This window comes from Helianthus annuus, chromosome 7, assembly GCF_002127325.2.
Source record: "Helianthus annuus cultivar XRQ/B chromosome 7, HanXRQr2.0-SUNRISE, whole genome shotgun sequence".
NCBI classification, from domain to species: Eukaryota; Viridiplantae; Streptophyta; class Magnoliopsida; order Asterales; family Asteraceae; genus Helianthus; species Helianthus annuus.
In genome coordinates, this window is record NC_035439.2 from 143,664,026 (window position 1) to 143,684,269 (window position 20,244).

Sequence of the window (20,244 nt, forward strand, 5' to 3'; positions counted from 1 at the left end):
TGAGGCCCTTACTACTAGAGCCCTTAATTATGGATGCGTGTTTGTATTGGTTTTGGTGATAAGGTGCACCCAAACTGTAAGAAAAAAACTTTAATTTAAAGAGTAAATTACAAGTTTTGTCCTTTATACACCAAATTGCAGGCGCTGTCCTTTTTTCAAAAGTTTACAGACGGTGTCCTTAACCTTCCAAAATCTTGCACGTTATGTCCTTTAGGCCAAACTCAGTTAGATTTTTTGGTTAAATCTGGTCACCTAAGGGCATTTTAGTCTTTTTACTCATTTATTTAATATTATTTAAAAAATAAAACAAAATAATTTAAAATATTATTTTTTTAACTATATATATAACCTCCATCACCACCACCCATCACCACCGTCACCACCACCCTCCACCATCAACCACGCCTTAAACCTCATCGCTCCCTCTTTCACACCCTCATCCCCATTCCAATACACTCCTCAATCACCACCCTGAACCATTCTCAACAAACCTATATACCAGATCATAAACTCCCAAAAATCCCTAAAACCAAAAATATCAAAAACCCCCCAAAAAACAAATCCGGCATCGAGTCTCCGGCCACCACCACCTGTAATCGCCCATAACATCTCCTCCACCGCCGCACCTAACCCACCATCACAAACCACTCCTTCATCTGCCGTCACACCTAACCCACCACCACATCCACCCCTTTATCCACCGCACCTAACCCGCCATCACAACTACCTGTAACCCACCACCACCTACAATCGCACCACAACAACCCCCTCCACCATCTCCTGCAACCACCCATTATCTACTATCGTAGCCCCAACAACCACCCACCCTCCACCACCGTAGCCCCATCAATCACCAAAAGCCTTTTTAGATTATACCTCAATGTGTGTATAATCAAATGTACTGTAATCGAACTTTTAAATTTCAATGTATACCTTAATGTGTGATCTGTGAGAAGAGAGAGTGAGAGAAGAAAGGGAGAGAGGAGAGAGAACCGCTGGAAGAGAGAGAGAGAGAGAGAGAGAGAGAGAGAGAGAGAGAGAGAGAGAGAGAGAGAGAGAGAGAGAGAGGATACTAAATATTTGTTTGTATTTTTACAGTCCCTAGATATTAAATATTTGTCACAATAGTCCCTATAATGGTGAAAAGCCAAATGTACCCTCACATGCAAGTCACATGACCGGATTTAACTAAAAAATTTAACTGGGTTTGGCCTAAAGGACATAACGTGTAAGATTTTGGAAGGTTAAGGACACCGCCTGTAAACTTTTGGAAAAAAAGACAGGGCTTGCAATTTGGTGTAAACATAAAGGACAAAACTTGTAATTTACTCTAATTTAAATATTGTGTGTAGTTGATAGTTGATGAGGTGAAAATTTAGAAGAGTAAGAATATTTGTAGGGTTGGAGATAAAATGAAGGTTTTAAGGATTTGTAAGGATATGATGTGACAAACGACGTGACAGCTAAGGATGCCTAAGGACGCCCGTAGTATTGGAGATAGTCTAAAAGCAATGATAGAAGGGTTATAGTACATAGTACATACAATATAGATGATCCTTAACAGTTAATATATTTATTATTCTGGAACCCATCTTGAATCCAATCAAGGAGTGTCTGGCCATCGGTCCATTAATAATTTAACGTTGGCCCTCTTCTATGCAAACCGGCCCAACCACTCTACATATCTCACTATCCCTCAATCAGTCAATCCTCATTGCTTTTCTTAACGACAAACTAATCCTCGTTACTTTTTTTAACGACAAACTAATCTACTATTGTACCTACACGTTGAAGTATTTGAATCTTTCAATTTTAGCCTATAGATTAGAGAAAAGACACCTTACTACCTCACTTATTTATGTTATTTATGAAGTAATAAAGAGAATAATATATACAGAAAAATCGAACCGGAGGGAAACAAAATCTAGTCACGCTATTATTCTCACACGGACACACCGTGGTAGTATATATTCTTAAACTCTAGTAACTTTTGATATAATTCCTAACTTATCTGTTTAATATAAGTATAATACATGCACATAACATTTTGATGTATGTATTTTTCAAATGGGCCCATACATTAGTCCAAGTATCGTTGTTATATATTAGCTTTAAAACAAACCTGGACAACTGGCCCAATAAATTTTTTAATTTATATCCAGATTTATCTAGGATTATATATACCATAGCTCATAACCAATAAAAATATGTTTGATAGTGATTGGTGAATATAACTCTTACCTTTTAAAAACTAAAAGTAGTTTTAGTTACGTTTCTGTTTTGTAAAACCAAAATATTAGCTCCAAGTAGCGTTTAAAGAAGAGTAAATTACAAAAATCATCCTTTATGTTGACACTATATTGCAAATTGTCTACTTTATCTTCAAAAATTATAAAAAACGTACTCGATGTTTGCAAACCTCTGCAAATTATGTCATTTGGCCCTAACTCAGTTATTTTTTATGGTTAAACCTGACCTAGCTAGTGGACCCCACGTAAGGGTATTTAAATTGATTTTTATAGTGTTGTGCTGGGCGATATGGAAAGCACGTAACGAATTAATATTCTCAGGCAAACGGGCATCTATTGATCGGATCTTCGGTGAAACTCGGGCGATGTCGTTCATGTGGATGAAACACGGGGCGAAAAGACAAGATTTGGACCGGGCGAAATGGTGTCTTTTTAATTTTCCAGTTTAATAGGGCAAAAAGGTGACTCTGGCTTGGAATAAATGGCTGCAATTCAGCTTTGGAGACTAGCTTCTGTATGTTTTTTTCTTTCCTTTACTGTATGTTTTGGGTGATGTTGTTAGGGGGTAGGGCCTAGTTCCATGCTAGCCTTTGAACATTTTGGTGTTGAATGAATTAAGGTATTCAGAATCTATAGAAGGTAGATTTTCATGGGTGCCTGAAATTGATGATGAGGAGTTAGAGCATCAACAATACATAAACTAAAAGTAAAAACATAAATTATAAATAAAAACAATCGTAAACTAAAAATAAAAATTAAGATATGTTATGTTGTTCCTTGATTTATTCAGATAACTCCAAGTGCATTCAATCCATCATTAGTTTCCTCCCCTCGATCCATATATTTTTCCATTCAATCTGTGAGTTGTTGGTAGGTTCCGGTGTTGCCTTCGATTTTGTCTTTGCTTTTGCCTTCTTTTGGCTGGTTGGACGAGCCAATTCTTGAAATTCATCCTCGTGATTGATCTCGAAATCCTCAATCGAGGAGGCCGAAGTGTCATCAGCAATGAGGTTGACGTCGAGTGTGTGCGCATCGAAGACTAATGTGCTATAGTCACTTGAAGGTGATGTTTTAGTCCTCTTTGGTTGGAAGGGGACCGGTTCGTTCCATTTTGGCTCGTTTTTTACAACATTCTACACACACTCATACTTCGGGGCCAATGGTCAAATTCTGAATGGTTAAGTGCTGAACTAGCAAGAGGTCTGAATCATTAAGTGCTGAACCAGTAAGAGGTCTGAACCATTAAGAGTCAGTACAATGCTTAACCGTTCAGAGACAAATGTCTAACCAATTCAGATTAGAGGTCTTAACCATTTAGACTCAGTATAATGCTTAATCATTCTTTTTTTTTTTGAACGGCAAATTTATTTTATTCGATGTCGTGTATGGACTTAAACCCAAGACCTCCCTCTCCCAATGTGTTTAAAGATTTTGCTTTTACCAATGGACCACCACCCCATTGGTAATGTTTAACCATTCAGAGGCAAATGTCTGAACTATTCAAACATTTGCTCATGAAACAAAGAGTCCGAACCATTAAGTATTAAACCAATAAAAGGCATGAACTATTAAGAGATAAACAAACAACCTCTTAATTAAAAGTAGCTTTCATTTCTTTCATTTACTCTTATTTAGTAACTACTTATTACTAGATCATGCATATGCTTTTAATTAAAGAATTCAAACAGTGTGAGATTCAGATTTTATATACAGCCAAATGGGGCTAGCTCACTTGGTAGAGGCTCTTGCTTCTTAGTGGGAGGTCTTGGGTTCAATCCCAAGCAAGGGTGAGTTATTTGTAAATATAGGAGTTTGAGAGAGTAACGTTAGCCATTCAAAAAAAAATTTATATACGATCTAATTACATATGCATGAATTTTATAATTTTATAATCTGGATTAAAGAGAAGAAGAAGAAAAGCACACTCTTGAAAAGATAAAGAAAATTAAACCAAGAGAATTATATGTAATTAATTTATCTAACTAATTAAAATCAGTAAATAAGAAATTTAAACCAAGTGAGACTTGGGTTTTTCAATGAAGGCTCAAGTTTAATTCCTACTTGTATCATATTGGGGTGGATATTGGATAGTGATGGTGACAAACCCACTGAGGGGGGTTCGATCCTGAGCCGCACCCCGGTTTTCATCCAGTTGTTACTTCAGTGAGGCAACTCGTGTGGAGGCAGTACGGTCTCCGGAGGAACGCCGTAACCAAGTCTAGCCAACCAAGCGCGGGCCCGGTTAAGACAACGTAAGTCTGGACAGACTTGGCTAAGGCCGCCGATTAGACGGTGTGACATTGGGTCACTCAAAAAGAAAGTCACCATTCAAAAAAAATAAATAAACCAAGAGAATTATATGTAATTAATTACTCTAGCAAACTAAAATCAGTACATAGAACTATAAAACATCGACACACCCTTTTCAAACACAATGAGACGAGTATATTAAATCTTCTGTCACAAACCCTAACTTTGAATCATCACAAATATTATTTGCCATGATATCAAATCAACACTTTCCACACTAAAACAATCTTAAAACAAACTTCTTCGACTTGAATCAACTTAGTTTCTTCAACTCACCACAAAAATAAATGTCTAAACTCGAACAAATGATCTCAACTTTCACCAAAAAAAAAAAAAAAAAAAAAAAAAAAAACTTCAAAACTCAAATGATGGATCACCATAATCCCATATACTAGGTGGTGGATACTCATCATCATTTGTCAACGACCAAAGACAAGGCGATGACGGGTCACCACCGCCAACAACCACCGTAGGATCCGAAACCGAATCTCCGACCACCATGTTCTGCGGCGAGTTGGACACAAGTGATAAGCTTGATCCCACTGAACCCACTAAAGAATTAATCTCCTCTTGCATTGGTTGATAATTTTCATAAATATTGCTTCTAGGGTTAGGGTTAGGGTTTGAGTTCGGATCGTACGAGGTAGGAATTGTTGTCATATTTAACATAGGATCTTCTAAGTAGGGTAAGTACTGATGTGGTTGTACAAGCTGTAAAGCATATTGTACTATATTACCACTTGAATCCGTACCATGTTGTACGGTTGGGTAAAATTGGTAGGGTGTATAATTAGCCAAATTCGGCACCATAGACGACATCGTTTGAGAAGACAAAAATGTCATACTGAAAGCAGCCGGCCGAGGAAGAATCGGTCGGAGAGTCTGCGTCGTCGTTGTCAACGACGCAGAACTACCACCGGCACCGCCTCTTCCATCCCCATTATATGGTTTCTGGAGGTTGAGTTGTGCTCTAGAGCCGTAAAGAATCATTGCGGCTCGATCATAAGCTCGAGCCGCATCTTCAGCCGTCGCAAACGTACCAAGCCAGCGACGGCTGCGTCTACGTGGCTCGCGGATTTCCGCGACCCACTTTCCCCAACTACGTTGTCTAACACCTCTATACTTAAATTTACTATTATCCGGTCCTCCTTTGCCTTTAGACTTTCTATTGTTGTTGTGGTTGTTTCCGGTGGTGACCGGTGGTGGATCAAGAGGAGTAGAGGTGGTGGAAAGATGAGAATTGTTGTTTGTGGTCATTTTTACTTTAAAGAAAGGGAACAAGGTGGCGATAAAACCTAAAACCTAAGGTGGAAGAAAGAGAGTAAGAAGATAATGACGGTTGGTGATGGTAAATGGTGGAAGGGGGCGGTGGTCTTATATAGTAGTTAGTGTTGGTCAACTTTTAGTTGGAGTTAAGAAACATAGGTAACAAGATTGGTGCATTTAGTTTGTTTTCGGTCATATCATGTTACATCTGTATTGGATAACCTTAACCTGTGAAAGCATCTTTTTATCTTAGACTTCTTTTTTCTAATTAACTAGAATATTTTTTGAAATAACAAAAATGTGGCTAGCTATAACATGTGGTCCGGTTTATATCTTAATCGTGTAGGTTACGTTTAATTCAAGAAATAATTTTAAATAAGAATATAAGAAATGTATTACAAACAATTTTATGTAATATTGTAATGTATCAATTACGTTTTTTTTTTCCAGTAAGTTGGTTTGTGTAAAGTCTAGGCAAGTATAGATAAGTTTAGGTCGAACACAAGACTGCTTACTACACATGCACTTGTAATTGAACTTCAATTCATTATGTTTGTGTTCTTCACATAACTAAGGAACTCTTTTGTTGCTGTGTAAGCGAATTTGAATTTAAAGACTTTCACCAGCTAACTTTTCTGTTGTTGTTTAAAGACTTTCACTAGCTAACTTTTGTGTTGTTGAAGCATAGTCATGAATCTATCTGGTAACAAAATACATAATTAAAGGAGAAAAAATCATATCGTTTTTTGGTTAAGACATGCAATACACTAATTACAACAACAAAATATCATTTATATAAAGCATACAATATCGTTTACTTAAAAAAAATTAAAACAAAACACTGTAACAAGATTAAAACTAGCATATGCAAGAACTGAATAAAACAAAAAAGTTATATTTGGTTAAGGCCTACGATAAACGTAGTTTCCTTGAGCGTAAAATTGGGTAATGAGCATATGCACAAATTCAAATATTCTAGGCTATTTAGACTTAATTCTACACCCTTATGGACGTACGCTTGGATAGGTATTGGAGTAAAAGAAATAAGTAGCTTATTAAAGATAAGGAGCTTTTCTAACTAGCCATTGTGGGAAAATTAAACTTGGCAGAAACGAGTTTAATGGGAAAATTGCAGTGGGGAAAATACGGTTTTCTAGTGGTTCCTGTCGTCATAGAGTCATGAGTGGGTTGTTGTGGCACCATGGCCACGTGTCAAACATTGTGGGGCCTAGGCGTGGTCCACATGAACGGTTTGTGAGAAGCTACTTAGACTATGGGTATAGGGCGTGGGTTGGGGGAAAACGCCCAAGCAACCACCCTGGGTGGGCTTGGGTTGGGGCGTGACTCTTGGGGTTTGGGTTTCAAGCCAGACGTGGGGCGGTCTTGACATCTGAGCTGGCGGCCTCCTATTCACTCACAACCGCCATGTCACAGCGAGCCATTTGAATGTTTGAATTTTAAATTCAAACCGTTTGACCAAGCCAAGCCGTCACCCCAACCCCCAACATCCCCTATAAATGTAACCCCCAACCCCACCGGCTATCCCATCCCAAACTGTCACTATCCACCGCTACCCCACCGGCTACCCACTTGATCCCACGAACCCGCTACCCCAACCCGAAGAAGATGGCATCTTGGACCCACGAGGAAGAATTGGCTCTCGTCACAAGCGTCGTTGACGCTATGAAGGATCGGCAATCCGGCCAAACACGATATTGGCCGGAAGCATTCGCAACCTACCAACATAACGTCCGACACGACCGCCACAACCTCAACGCGTACCACCATAAATGGCGCGAGCTACGGCCCAAGCTCGATCGTCAAGGCTTACTACGAAGCCGTTCCGAGCAGTGATTTAAGCCACGAGGACCGGGTGGCGGTGGCGAACATTGAATTTCTAGGCAAGGAGCGAAAGGCGTTCGACAAGATCGCCCTTTTTGAAATTTACCTAACGCTATAGGTTTTTTATTTTGTAATTTTTAGATATTATGTAATTTTTAGGTATTATGTAATTTTTAGGATTATGTAATTTTTAAAAATCTAATGAAATTTTAGTTTTCTTTTTTTATAAATGTTGTGTGAATTTTATAATTTTTTGTAATTTTTTTTTAATAATCTGCCAACCCAAGCGGTGCACCCACGCCCCGCCATACCCCACGTACACGTCACTAGGCGGTGGGGGGGGGGGCTCCAATTCCACGTGTCAACTCATGCCCCAAACCCAAGCCCCACCATACCCCACAGTCTTATGGCAGTGACGGAACTAGCCCACTAAATCAGGGGTATCCTGAATTTTTTTTTCCTATGCAATCATACAATATTAAAAAACGATAGCGGCGACATTAAATAAAGTATAATCTGGAAATCCATCTCCGGCGAACTTTCAGGCAAACTCACCGACATAACCAATAGCGGTGACATGCGTATTAACAACGAAATTTTGTTCATTACCGACGGCCTCATTACTGGCAAACACCCCACATATTATACTATATGGATATAATTTGTTGACATAGAACTAGGGGTGTTAAGATCGGATTATCTGGTTTTCGGATATTTAAAAATTTTGGATGGTGAATATTAATATCCGAATCCGTATCAGAAATTTCAGTTATCCAATTTTCGGATATCCGAAATTAAATCGGATGTCCGAAATTTCGGATACGGATTTAGATATCTAAACAGATATTCGAATTTATAAAAAAAAAAACAAAAAAATATGTGTCATCCATAGATTAAAACTAAATCTATATTCGTTTTTCCAAATTTCCAACATTGAAAACAAAAAAAAAATCATAAACCCACATACGTATCCGATTATTTACTATTTTTATTATATTTTAAACTATATATAGTGCTCATATACTAACGGATCTGATTATTTACTATTTTTATTATATTTTAAACTATATATAGTGCTCATATACTATATATTTTAAAAAAATATTAGTTTTCGGGTAATCGAATTATCCGAAATTTTTTAAATTCACATCCGATCCTAATCCAAAAATTTAGATTATCCAGTCTTTGGATATCCAAATTTTCAATATCCGAAATTTTGGATGTTACAGATACGAATTTTTGGATGATTCGAATTTGGTTCGAGTTCGAATTTCTTTGAACACCCCTACATAGAACACGCGTAAAGAATACCTAAAAATGAATTTTATTTTCTTCATTAGTAAGGCAGAAAAAAAAAAAGTTGTGGCAAGCCGACACATAAGGTATGCTAGCATGGGTGTTGGAGTTATGCTGCACTTGGAAAAAGAAGTAGAAAAAGAAATAAATATAGTGATAATTTGATTTTTCGTCGTCGTGACCAAACTAGAAGCTGCAAAATCTGTGATCGACAAAATCCATGAGTACTTAAATTTAAGAGTTAAATGCCATTTTAGTCCCTATGCTTTGACCATTTTTGCCAGTTTAGTCCAAAGGTTTGAAACGTTGTCATTTTAGTTCAAATAGTTTCAAACGTTGGCATTTTAGTCCACTAGGTTAACTTCATTCATTTTTTCTGTTAAGGAGAAGGGCAATTCGGTTATTTTATATAGCCGAATTGCCCTTCTAATTAACAGAATTACATATAAAATGATCAAATTGTTTTTCTCGTTAAAAGAAAAAATGAATGAAGTTAACCCAGTAGACGAAAATGACAACTTTTAAAACTATTTGGACTAAAATAGCAATGTATCAAACATTTGAACTAAACTTGTAAAATGACGAAAACCAGTGAGACGAAAATAACATTTAACTCTAAATTTAATTATGCCTATGTTTGTCCTTTCTGCTCCCATCTCATCCGCTATTTCAAATAAACAAAAAATAAATAAATAAATTAACTTTCGTTAGGCTTACGATTCATGGGCCACTGCATAGTGCATGCCTCATACTTCCTTCGTAAGGTAAGATTTGAGGCTCTATTTTCAAGATTTTTTATAACATATAGTAGTAATCAACTATTGTACTCAATTAGTTTTTGCCCCGCCCGCGTTGCGGGGCACAAAGTCGAATATTTACTCTCATAGCATGTATGTCTGTGTTTCGGTTACTTGTACATGCTACTCATAACACGATCACAAAAAAATTAAATCGAGTCAACCAACTAAAACAGAACACTACCATACTTTTGCTAGAAAAAACTAACACGATGGAAAAACTACCGCTTGACACGAATAAAAATTACATCGAGTCAACCAATTAAAACAAAACACTATCATAGTGTTGTAAAAAAAATACTAAAACGAATTTTACACTGGGGCAAAATCATAATTTGACTGGGAAAAAAACAAAAACAATGGCAAAACTATAAATTTGCGTAGAGGTGAAATTAAAATTTGGCTAGAAGAAGAAAAAAACAAAACCAATAGCAAAACTGTAAATTTAAACCATGTAAAAGCGTAATTTGGCTGGACCAGTAGTGAAGTGCAAGGCAGCTGAGCTGAGTGCAAAATTGTAATTTGGCTAGGAGAAGAAAAAACAAAACCAATAGCAAAAGTGTAAATTTAAATAGAACAAAATCGTAATTTGACTGGACTAATGGGGCATTATTGCTAGCCGCCCATATAAGCCAATAACAAAAGGGAACTATTCCCCTCACGCTGAATGTAAATATAGAAAATGTTTTAAAAATCGGTTTTTAAATCGTATCGGTTAGGCTCGGAAATGGTTCAATCAGTTGAACCGGACGGTTCAACCTGGTTGACCAATTAACCCTATAAATCCATAAAATAAAATTTCAACTTAAAAAAAAAAAATCCAAAACTACGTTTCATAAAATACAATTTCAACTTAAAAAATAATCTAAAACTATATCATTCCGTGATAAAAAAAAAATATTACAAAAGTTAATTCATAATCAACGAATAACCCAATGATCGATGTGGATTGTGGATGAAGTTTGATCGATGCGGATTGTGGACGCTAGGTTTTACTAAGAAGGTAGATCGTCACTTTTTGAGTTCAAAAAGATTCAATGTCTAAATTTTAACCTTGGCCCGGTATCGGTATAACCCAATTTACCGGCAGTACAATTTCTTTGTCGTTCCTTCAATTATCGGTATGATTTGTGCCGAACAAGCTTACGGCATCTGATTTAACCGGTTTTTAAAACCTCGAATGTACGCAATGTTGTAGAAGGCGCTAGGCGCTAGTCGGGCGATGAGGTACCGCCTAGGGATTAATCGGATTGGACTTTTTAAGTATAATTTTACAAATTTTTATATATATAGATAACTTTATACTTTTTATTAATAAATTTACAAGTTTAGGAGATAACTTTATACTTTTTATTAATAAATTTAAAAGTTTAGGAACCATATGTAAACTAGTGAAAGATAGAGGGGGTTAAATGTTAAAATACCTAAACTTAAATGTTAAATGGGTTTATAACTAAAATTTGGGCTTTAAATCATGGGTCAGGTTTCAAAAATTGGGTTTTTTGAGTCAAAAAAACATGGGCCGATTAGTCCAATTTTGACCGATTTTGACCGACTTTGACCGATTTTGACCATAACCGATTTTTTGACCGACTAGCTTAAATTTAGGCAGTAACCCACCGACTAGCGCCTAGGCGCCGATTTTTTGACCGACTAGCTTACATAGGAGAGTCGGTTCCAATCTGTGAGGAGCCGTCAGCTGGTCCAATTAAGGTAGCACACTTCGAGTGCATGTTATAGTTTAGTATACTATAAAACATCGATATCCTTTTCATAATAGTTTCAATAAAGTTATGCAGCTTTATGCGGTGAACCGATATCACAGCTTGATAAATTGTTGTTTTTTGTTTTCCTATATACTATAGAAATAAGGACTTAGCGTATTACGCATATTCTTTGATCCTCGTAACTTAAAGAATTGTTTAATTGATGTATTGGAGTTTAAAGTTTTTTTTTTTTTTTTTAAGTTTTTTCATATCTTTGGGAATTGGCATCGATAATTCTTTGATTGATAATTCTAAGCGTCATTCTTTATTATCTCTTGGAACTTAAACCAATTAACTATCTTGCTCAAACATACTTATTATTTTTTATTATTTTTAAATAAGAATAACGTATATGGAAATAGCAAGGGTATTTAGGTCAATGATAGCTAAGTGGGGTTAGCTCATTTGGTAGCGGCTCTTGCCTCTTAGTGAGTGGTCTTGGGTTCAATCCCAAGCAAGGGTGAGTTATTTGTAAATATAAGAGTTTAGAATAGTAACGTTAACCATTCAAAAAAAAATGTCAATGATATCTTAGTGTGTTAAATGGCTCCTCTCCTAGTGGTAGAGAGTCCGAGCCTCGCTGTGGACTGTGAAGTAGAACTCGAAGATGATTAGTTGGGTGTGTGAATCGTCGTTGTAAAAAAAGGTAAACTAAGGGTGAAAGGGGCGGTCACCTCATAGAAATGGGTAAACTTTCCACTCACCCAATCTTTTATTGCCATGTCAACTCAACTCTCTAAGTCCACTCTTGCCCAAAAACATAAGGGGTGGCCACCACTTTTGGGTAGAGGTAAACTATTTTTTTCTTTTTTTCTAAACTATTAATTAATAAATAAAACATATTTTTAACAAAACAAAAGTACAATAAATTAAAAAAAAACATTACATTAAATTAAAAATAATTAAAATTACATTTAATTAAAAATAAACTAAATTAAACTAACTAAAATTAATACTCTTCGTCGGATTCCACCAAAAGGTGAGGTAAATCTAGTCTTCCGAGATGCTCAACGAAATTATGTTTTAGTTTCCAATGTGTATCTTCATCCATAAGCTCGCTTAACACACTGTCATCGAGAGCGCGCTCAACTGGAGGATCCCGAATGTGTACCAGTGCTATCGCGTTTCCGTCATCTTTTAAAATCATGTTATGTAAAATAATATACGTATACACCACGTACCTAATTCACACTCCTAGCACGCATTGGCCTATTCATTATACCCCATTTTGACTTCAAAACCCCAAAAGTCCATTCCACGTCTTTTCTTGCCGCCTCGTCTAGTAGGTGACGATATGGAAATGATTTGACAAACATGGACCATGTAGGGTAGATTCCATCCACGAGATAGTAACCACGTTTGTATAAGTGGTTGTTAACGTAAAATGGACATTTTGGCGCAGTTCCGTTTCATTCCATAAGAAATAATGGAAATTGCTGAAGCACATTGATGTCGTTTTGTGCACCTGGAGGACCGCAAAAAGCATTCCAAACCCACAAATCTTGAGAGGTCACTGTTTCGAGCATAACTGTCGGGTAATGGTGATCGCCTCTTATATATTGGCTACGAAACTCTGTGGGGCACATTCTCCAAACGAAATGGGTGGAATCAAGGCTACCGACCATACCAGGAAAGTGATGTTTATCCTCATGAGCTTGGTATAAAAGCGTCATGTCGTGGCTTGTTGGCCTATGTAAGAACTCGGGAGCGTATATTTTACATACCGTTTCGCAAAAATATTCTAGACACTCACGGGAAGTCCTTTCGGCCATATGTAATACTCGTCGTTCTCGTCTGGAGGGTTACCAGTTGCAAGTTGTTTAATAGCCGATGTAACCTTTTGCGACGGTGTAAAACCCTTCTTCATTCTCGCATTGATGCCTTCTTCAAACCATGGGTTATTCGCTTCTACGTCGCTCACAATTTTTAGAAACAAACGTTTTGACATACAGAACTTATGACGAAATATCTTCGTTGTATTTCAGGTCCTCGACAAAATAATCCGCCATAAGAGTTTCGTGGCCACTCTCACGATCACGACGAACAAAACGTTTCTTGCTAGATGTGCCTGTGTCTTGTAGTTCAGCTTGCTCGATGAGATTTTGGAAAAAAAAAAGTATGCTACTATCGGTTGAAGCTAGTTCGTCGTCACTGCTATCGGCTGGAACAAAACAATGGTATTTCTTCCGCCATTTTAAATAAAATAGGGGTAGAGATTTGTTTTGAAGAAACGAGGAAATGGGTTGATGAGAATTTGTTTATAAATTGGGTTGGGTTTATCTATAGTTTAAATATATTTGAAAACCCTTTTTTTATTAAAAACGGCTATAAAGCCGTTACACATTCAATTCCAACGGTCAAGAGTCATCAACGGTCAAAAAGGGCATCCTTTCCAAGCGATGACTAGTCTTCGTTTTCACTACACCCCGCACGGCAAAGAGGAACGTCGCGGTGTTCCTCCCGCGGTGAAGGGGTTCACCGCCCTCTTTGCCGCACCCGCACCACCGTTCACCCTAAATAGTAAATAGGTGTTGTGGGGGGTTCTACAGAGGGTTTAAGATGAAAAAAGTGTTGTCGTATGATGTCACGTAGGCTTGGTAGAATAGTCTTTGAAAGGAGGTGTTAAGGGCTTTATATGAAATGTGGTATGGGATTGAGGTAACTAAATATGAATACTTAGAAATTTAAAGAGACTCACAGACACAAAAAAGAAAATGTGCCTCGCATCTGTAGCTTCTCCGAGCCCCTGCCTGCGCCCTCCTTAACGCAACCGTGTGCGGTGTTAGTGTCCTTAACACCTCCAACGTGTCACGGGCGTGGGCTCGTTAACCCACCACAACACATACACCCTTAGTGGTAATACCTTTGAGTTTGATTATTCTCTTTCTTTTAGTTTTATAATTTATAAAAGAAAATGTTAATCGATAAGAAATAAGTTTCATCATTCTGCAAGTGTAAAAAATTTATAAGCTGGAAAAAGGAGTTACAGTATAATAATTTTCATCTAAAAGATTGGATTATAAGTAAACAACCATCTAGAAATATTACGTGATACAACATGGACACAAAATGTATTTGCCTTTACTAAATTATTTAACATATATATTAAATAAGCTGTCCATTATTAGGATAATTATAACCTATCCAAAGCTTGTTCCGGTTCACACATTTGGTGAACATACTAGAGAACCAAGCTTAAGTTTCTAAATACACGCGATCCATTGCGTGATAAGAAGAGTAGAGGTGTGAATTTGTAAAAACTTTATAAAGAGACTTTGAATTTGGGTTTAATTTAAATGAAGTCTCGTCAATTGAGTCTACGAAAATGTTTAACTAAACAAGCAAGACTTAAGTCAACCTAGCTAGTGAGTTCACATGTTGACGTGATCTGTTGTTATAGACGCACCAAAAGTTATGTCTAATTTAAGTTGGATCCTTTTCTAACTCATTTGTTCCAAGTATGAATATGCCATCTCCAAGCCAGAAGTTTAAATTAATTTATGTAATAAATTAATTTTTGTAATCAACAACTTTGAGGTGATGATGATGATGGTGGTTGTGATAATAACGAAACCACATGAACGCGTATTGCAAGAGAAAAAGGTAGTTTGTTCTTTTCACCCAAAGTCTAACGCTCAGACTAAGGGAACATGATGACATGGGGGGGGGGGGGGGGGATTGCAACGTATGGACAATACTCGGTGGCAGTACAAAAAGTCTTTGTAAACGAGAGACAAAGTGAAAAGCGCCTCAAATCACACGAAAGCAAATTGTAATTAACGCTAAGAATTATATAAGAAATTACACACAAAAACATGAGTGAAAGCTGGAGTTTGCTATTTTGTGTGTTCGACGATGGGAGACTGTAGTAAACTTTAAATAAATGGCTGAAGAAATATATGTTAAATTTTCCTATAATATATTATCCAATATATAATACTTGTTTGATGTATTCGGCTTATAACTAATTAATTTGATGCAAAATTTTAAAAGTAAATAACTGAAATTGTGTTGTGCTTTTATAAGACAAATTCCCTAAAGATAACCAATTTGTTTTGATAATTATGTATATTTTCCTTTTGTTGAATAGGTTTTAATTACCTTATTGCTAACTTGTATGGATGTGCCCCAATCTCAATAGTATTTAGGTGTTTAAGACACTTGATAAATATGTTTATAACAATTGCTTTAGAACATATCCCTTTTTTGTTATTCTCTTGATAACCAAAGTATGCCTATGGGCTATGAGATAAGGTTTCATACCAGGCTGAGATTTGGGCCCAAAGACAACAAGTAAAGCGGATTGGCCCAAAGGAAGACCAAATATCGGTCATGTGATGCAAGGGGTTTTCATTTCCTTATGTAAAATGCTTGTATTTAGTTAATGAATGTTAAATGCTTGTATATAGTTAATGAATGAATACAAGAGTATAATGAGGTGTATATAGAGACAGAATCTGTAATACTCATGATTCCTTACGACCAGTGACAGACCTAGGAATTATTTTCTAGGGGTGCAAAATAGGGGTTAAACCATAATTTTAAGGAGTGCAAGCTGGATTTTTACGTATAACATACACACACAAAAAAAAAAAAAAACACAAACAAACAAAAAAAAACAAGGGAGGCGCCCGCCCACCCAGAGCGGAACCTGGGTACACCCCTGCTTAACAATTCACATGAAAGTATATATAAACAATATGTACATCAAATTGCCAAAAAACAGCTTTTAGTTTTAACAAACTATGAAACTCGAGATAAATTCTAAAGCTAACAATTTTGCTTGTTTGTCTGTATGCTCGTAATAGCTTAGGCATGTTTTATCTCTAAATGGGTGAATCGCATCTATACCTAATAAATAAGTAAATGGTTGTGTTACACAGTAACGTGTCACAACTTGTGAGCCCAAGATTCTTTTTCCAGCATAAAAAGTCAATCATATCTTATCACACTCGTTTTGTCACTCCTAAATCTTCATTACTAACTATTTAATTGTTTTTGGGTCTGACCTTACCGTTTGACTCTTGTTAAAAAACTACCCACTGCCAACGAGGTAATGGTGGAGTGGCTGGGGAAAGACTTGGTGTTCCTTGTGACCCAGGTTCGACTCCCACTCTTCCCATTATTTTCTGCGGCATCCAGGTGAAGGGCAAATACGGGTGGCATCGGTTCGTCTTGGATGGGAGGCGAGGTTTTATTTATTATTCCACTGTCGTGCCTTCGGGCGGGTGGAGGTCGGGTTTCCGCGCATCTGGGAGAGCCAATGGGTTGGTAGCGGTCGAGTAGTCGACCTTGGCCACAGCGCCCGGTGTCACAGTGGTTGACACGTCGTTTCTTGCCGTTCAAAAAAAACTACCCACTTGGACACATTTTCTTAGCATTCTTGATGTTTAAAGCTTCTAAATTCTAAGTCTATATGCATTGTCTACAAGACAATTCAACAGTGGTTGTTGGCTTCTAATTCTAGAAACTAATTCAGATATATGACAAGGTCAAGGCTATTTCAGTCAAAAACTTCCAAAACATAATTCAAATAGGCATATTCAGATGATAAAGACCCCTAACTAAATTAATGAAAATGAGATACAATTAAACTCTGAACTACTTGGTCTTTACCAAAGAAAAATATTAGGCATCTTTGGCTTTTCCTCTGTCTTTCAACATTTGTTGCTTGGAAACAGTCGCCGAACCAAGGTTTCGGCCAAATTTTTCAACATGCCAGCTATGTACCCGTCGTCGTCATTATAAACATTGGTGCTACTAATACCCGTAATACCAGATTAAGATATGAGATTACAATAAAAATAGATCTAAAGAATATTGAGAACAGATTTGTTGATGTTGATTTCCTATAATAGTCCAAGAAGAAACTGACAATTTCCCAAGTCAACATGCCTACTTCCTTTTCTTTTCCTATAATAATATAGTTACAAAATAATTAGTAATTACTAATTTTTCTCTTACCAAAATTGGATATTTATTAACCCTCACAAAAATGGTTGAATTATGTTCTAGTTAAAACGGGTCGTTTTAAAAAGGTATCAATTTGGTCGGGTGACCAAAACAGGCCATTTTGGAAAAACAAAGTATCAAAACGGGTTCACCTGCCATATTTGTTTTTATGGCGGCTAGTGGCGATTGCAAGTAGAAGCAGTTGGTCATCACGAAATGGCATCCAGTAGGTGGTGGTGACGGTGGCCGTGTGTTGGCGGCAACGCTCGGCAGGTGGTCAAATTGACGTCAGATAGTGGCGATGGGTCGTGTCGGCCCATTTGGATCAATTAATAGTTAGCAAGTTTCTTAAGAATGACCCATTATATAATTTAACTAAAACTAAATCAACCTATTTAGTAAACAAAAATTACCCAACTCAACCATTTTTTTTAAAACATTTGTTATGTGTAGACCAACCTATTTAGTCCCACATCGGAACTGAAAGGGAAAGAGTAGTCGGTTTATTAAGGTTGTTACGTGCTGTGTTGTTGTGTTTGTAAGAAGGAGAGATGGTTGGCATCTCCCCTGACAGGGACGGGAACAGCTTTCGAGCTTACCTGTTATTACACATCCGGTTAAGGCTACCCACTTCGGTGGATCTATAACCCAATTTTTTTTTATTATGTTTTAAAACTTTATCCCTATGCCCACCAACGGTTGATTCTTCTTTTAGAAACGCAATCACTCGTCTGTAAATCTTGTTCCTTGGTTTATGATGTGATACCATCCCATGATGCGTATGTGTTGCGGTTTATGAGGTCTAGTTATTATAACTTGAAATTCCACGGAAATCAAACTACGAAATCAAATCGACATGCAACATGAGTGGAAGCCAATATCATACCCATATATATCCCGTGATGCCAAATGGGCTTAATGATTTTCAATCACCTGATATACAATTCTATATATTAATTAGTTTTATAATAAGTACCCGTGTCACCATCGGGGTTTGTTGCATATATGTACCTGTGTTGCTGATTTCTGTTTTATAGTATGTTTGTTCATGTTTGGTACCAGGTTGAAGATAATAATAAGCTAAAAAAGTTATTACTTAAGAAGGGTATGGTTTGGTAAAAAATATAGGGGTAAAATAGTCATTTTATAATCAATTTTTAATAAAATTGGTATATTTGAAAATTTTCAGTTTTAAAAAGGGGAAATATGTAATTAAATTTTTAAAAAGGGGAAATATGTAATAAAATTGGGTATCTAATACTTTATTGCATTTATTTATTTCTCAAGGTAAACTCACGAACTTACAATTTCAATTCTACAAACAAAAAAACATTATAGCTATCTCTATGTTTGGTTGTGAAAATATTCACGAACTTACGACTAATCCGAAAATTTTAATGTTTGGTTGTGAAAAATTGTTACACCGAAAAAAGGGATCCCAGTAGAAAAAAATCATGGGTTCGCCACTGCATACAACTGGCCCAAATAGTTATTGGTTCCGCGGCCAATGCATGTGTGCTGTGTTCTGTGCATATGTTTGTGAATGTGTGTATTTGAAATATATACAGCATTAGAAAAACCAAAGAAACCCTTTTATGGTTAAACTTAAGTTCATTCACATGTAAATGCTTGCCATATGTGAATAATAACATATTCACAAGTGAAAACAAGCTTTTCTTTTTGAGTTAAACTAGTATTAAGCACCCCATGTTGTGGTGAAGGCGAGCACTAATGCCACACTAATGCCAGCGACCACCGACACTAAAGTTGCGGCGTGTTAATGCGAAGAAATTAAACCAAAACGTAAAACATAGAATAAAATAAATAAATTGATCTAGAACTCGCGCGTTACGATGAACCCACGTCTATTTTTTCCCGTTTGATAGGTTCATCGTAATCTATATATAATATATATCATTACCACTATACAAACCATAATGCATAAATTACAACAACCATTGTATCAATACGTTGTAAACTATATTTATACAAGATTTTGGCTAAATTAATTAGATTATTATAAATAATAATAATAATTTACAAATAAAACAACACAACTTTGAATGGATCAAACCGATTGAATATGGTAAGATAATGAAACCATTATTTGATTAGGGTACAACCACTTAAGCACAATTTACAACCATACATGCATACAAAACAGATTAAATTTGGTAAGGTAATGAAACCATTATCTGATTTAGGTACAACCACTTAAACACAATTTACAACCAAACATGCATACAAATGTTACAAATTAATAGTATATAAATATAAATAATTAGGAGGTGAAAGATACTTGTAAGAAAATGATATAAAAGTATAAAACCAGCTATAATCAAAGCTTTGACATGGCTCTTATGATTAAAAAAATGAATATAAAATTATGGATAGAATAAAATTATTATAAGACTTGCAACAAAAGGCCTGCAAATTCTCCAAGTGGCGGCAACCAAAGACTCCTGACTTCATTCTTCATGCCATCTATATGAATAGTACAAACAGAAACAAACAACTCATATAAAAAAATCCATTTGTTAATACATTTATCACTAGGCTGGCAAATTGTGTCTTAACAGGTTTAACAGGTTTCTGACGGCGCGCACAACATAAGTTTCAAACATGATTACAACTCGTTTAACTACTTTCTACCTCATGTTTATAAAACAGTTTTATGTTTTATGTACAAAGATGAATAAATGATAGATCCTAACATTGTAATTTTAATTATTTTAAAAATTAAAAAAGTCAAAGGGTGTATTTTTC

General features: G+C 36.3%; 1 protein-coding gene and 1 non-coding gene across 2 annotated transcripts; one reads left to right on the forward strand and one right to left on the reverse strand.

Moving 5' to 3' along the window:
* Positions 1 to 4,622: 4,622 nt before the first annotated feature.
* Positions 4,623 to 5,816, reverse strand: LOC110867095 (ethylene-responsive transcription factor ABI4-like). Its single transcript, XM_022116232.2, has one exon. It carries the CDS (start codon positions 5,814 to 5,816, stop codon positions 4,914 to 4,916), a length of 903 nt encoding a protein of 300 aa, XP_021971924.1. The 3' UTR covers positions 4,623 to 4,913.
* A 12,194-nt stretch (positions 5,817 to 18,010) lies between these two features.
* LOC118480812 lies at positions 18,011 to 18,137 on the forward strand. Its single transcript, XR_004863791.1, has one exon. It is a non-coding gene; the product is annotated as a U6atac minor spliceosomal RNA (small nuclear RNA).
* Positions 18,138 to 20,244: the final 2,107 nt, after the last annotated feature.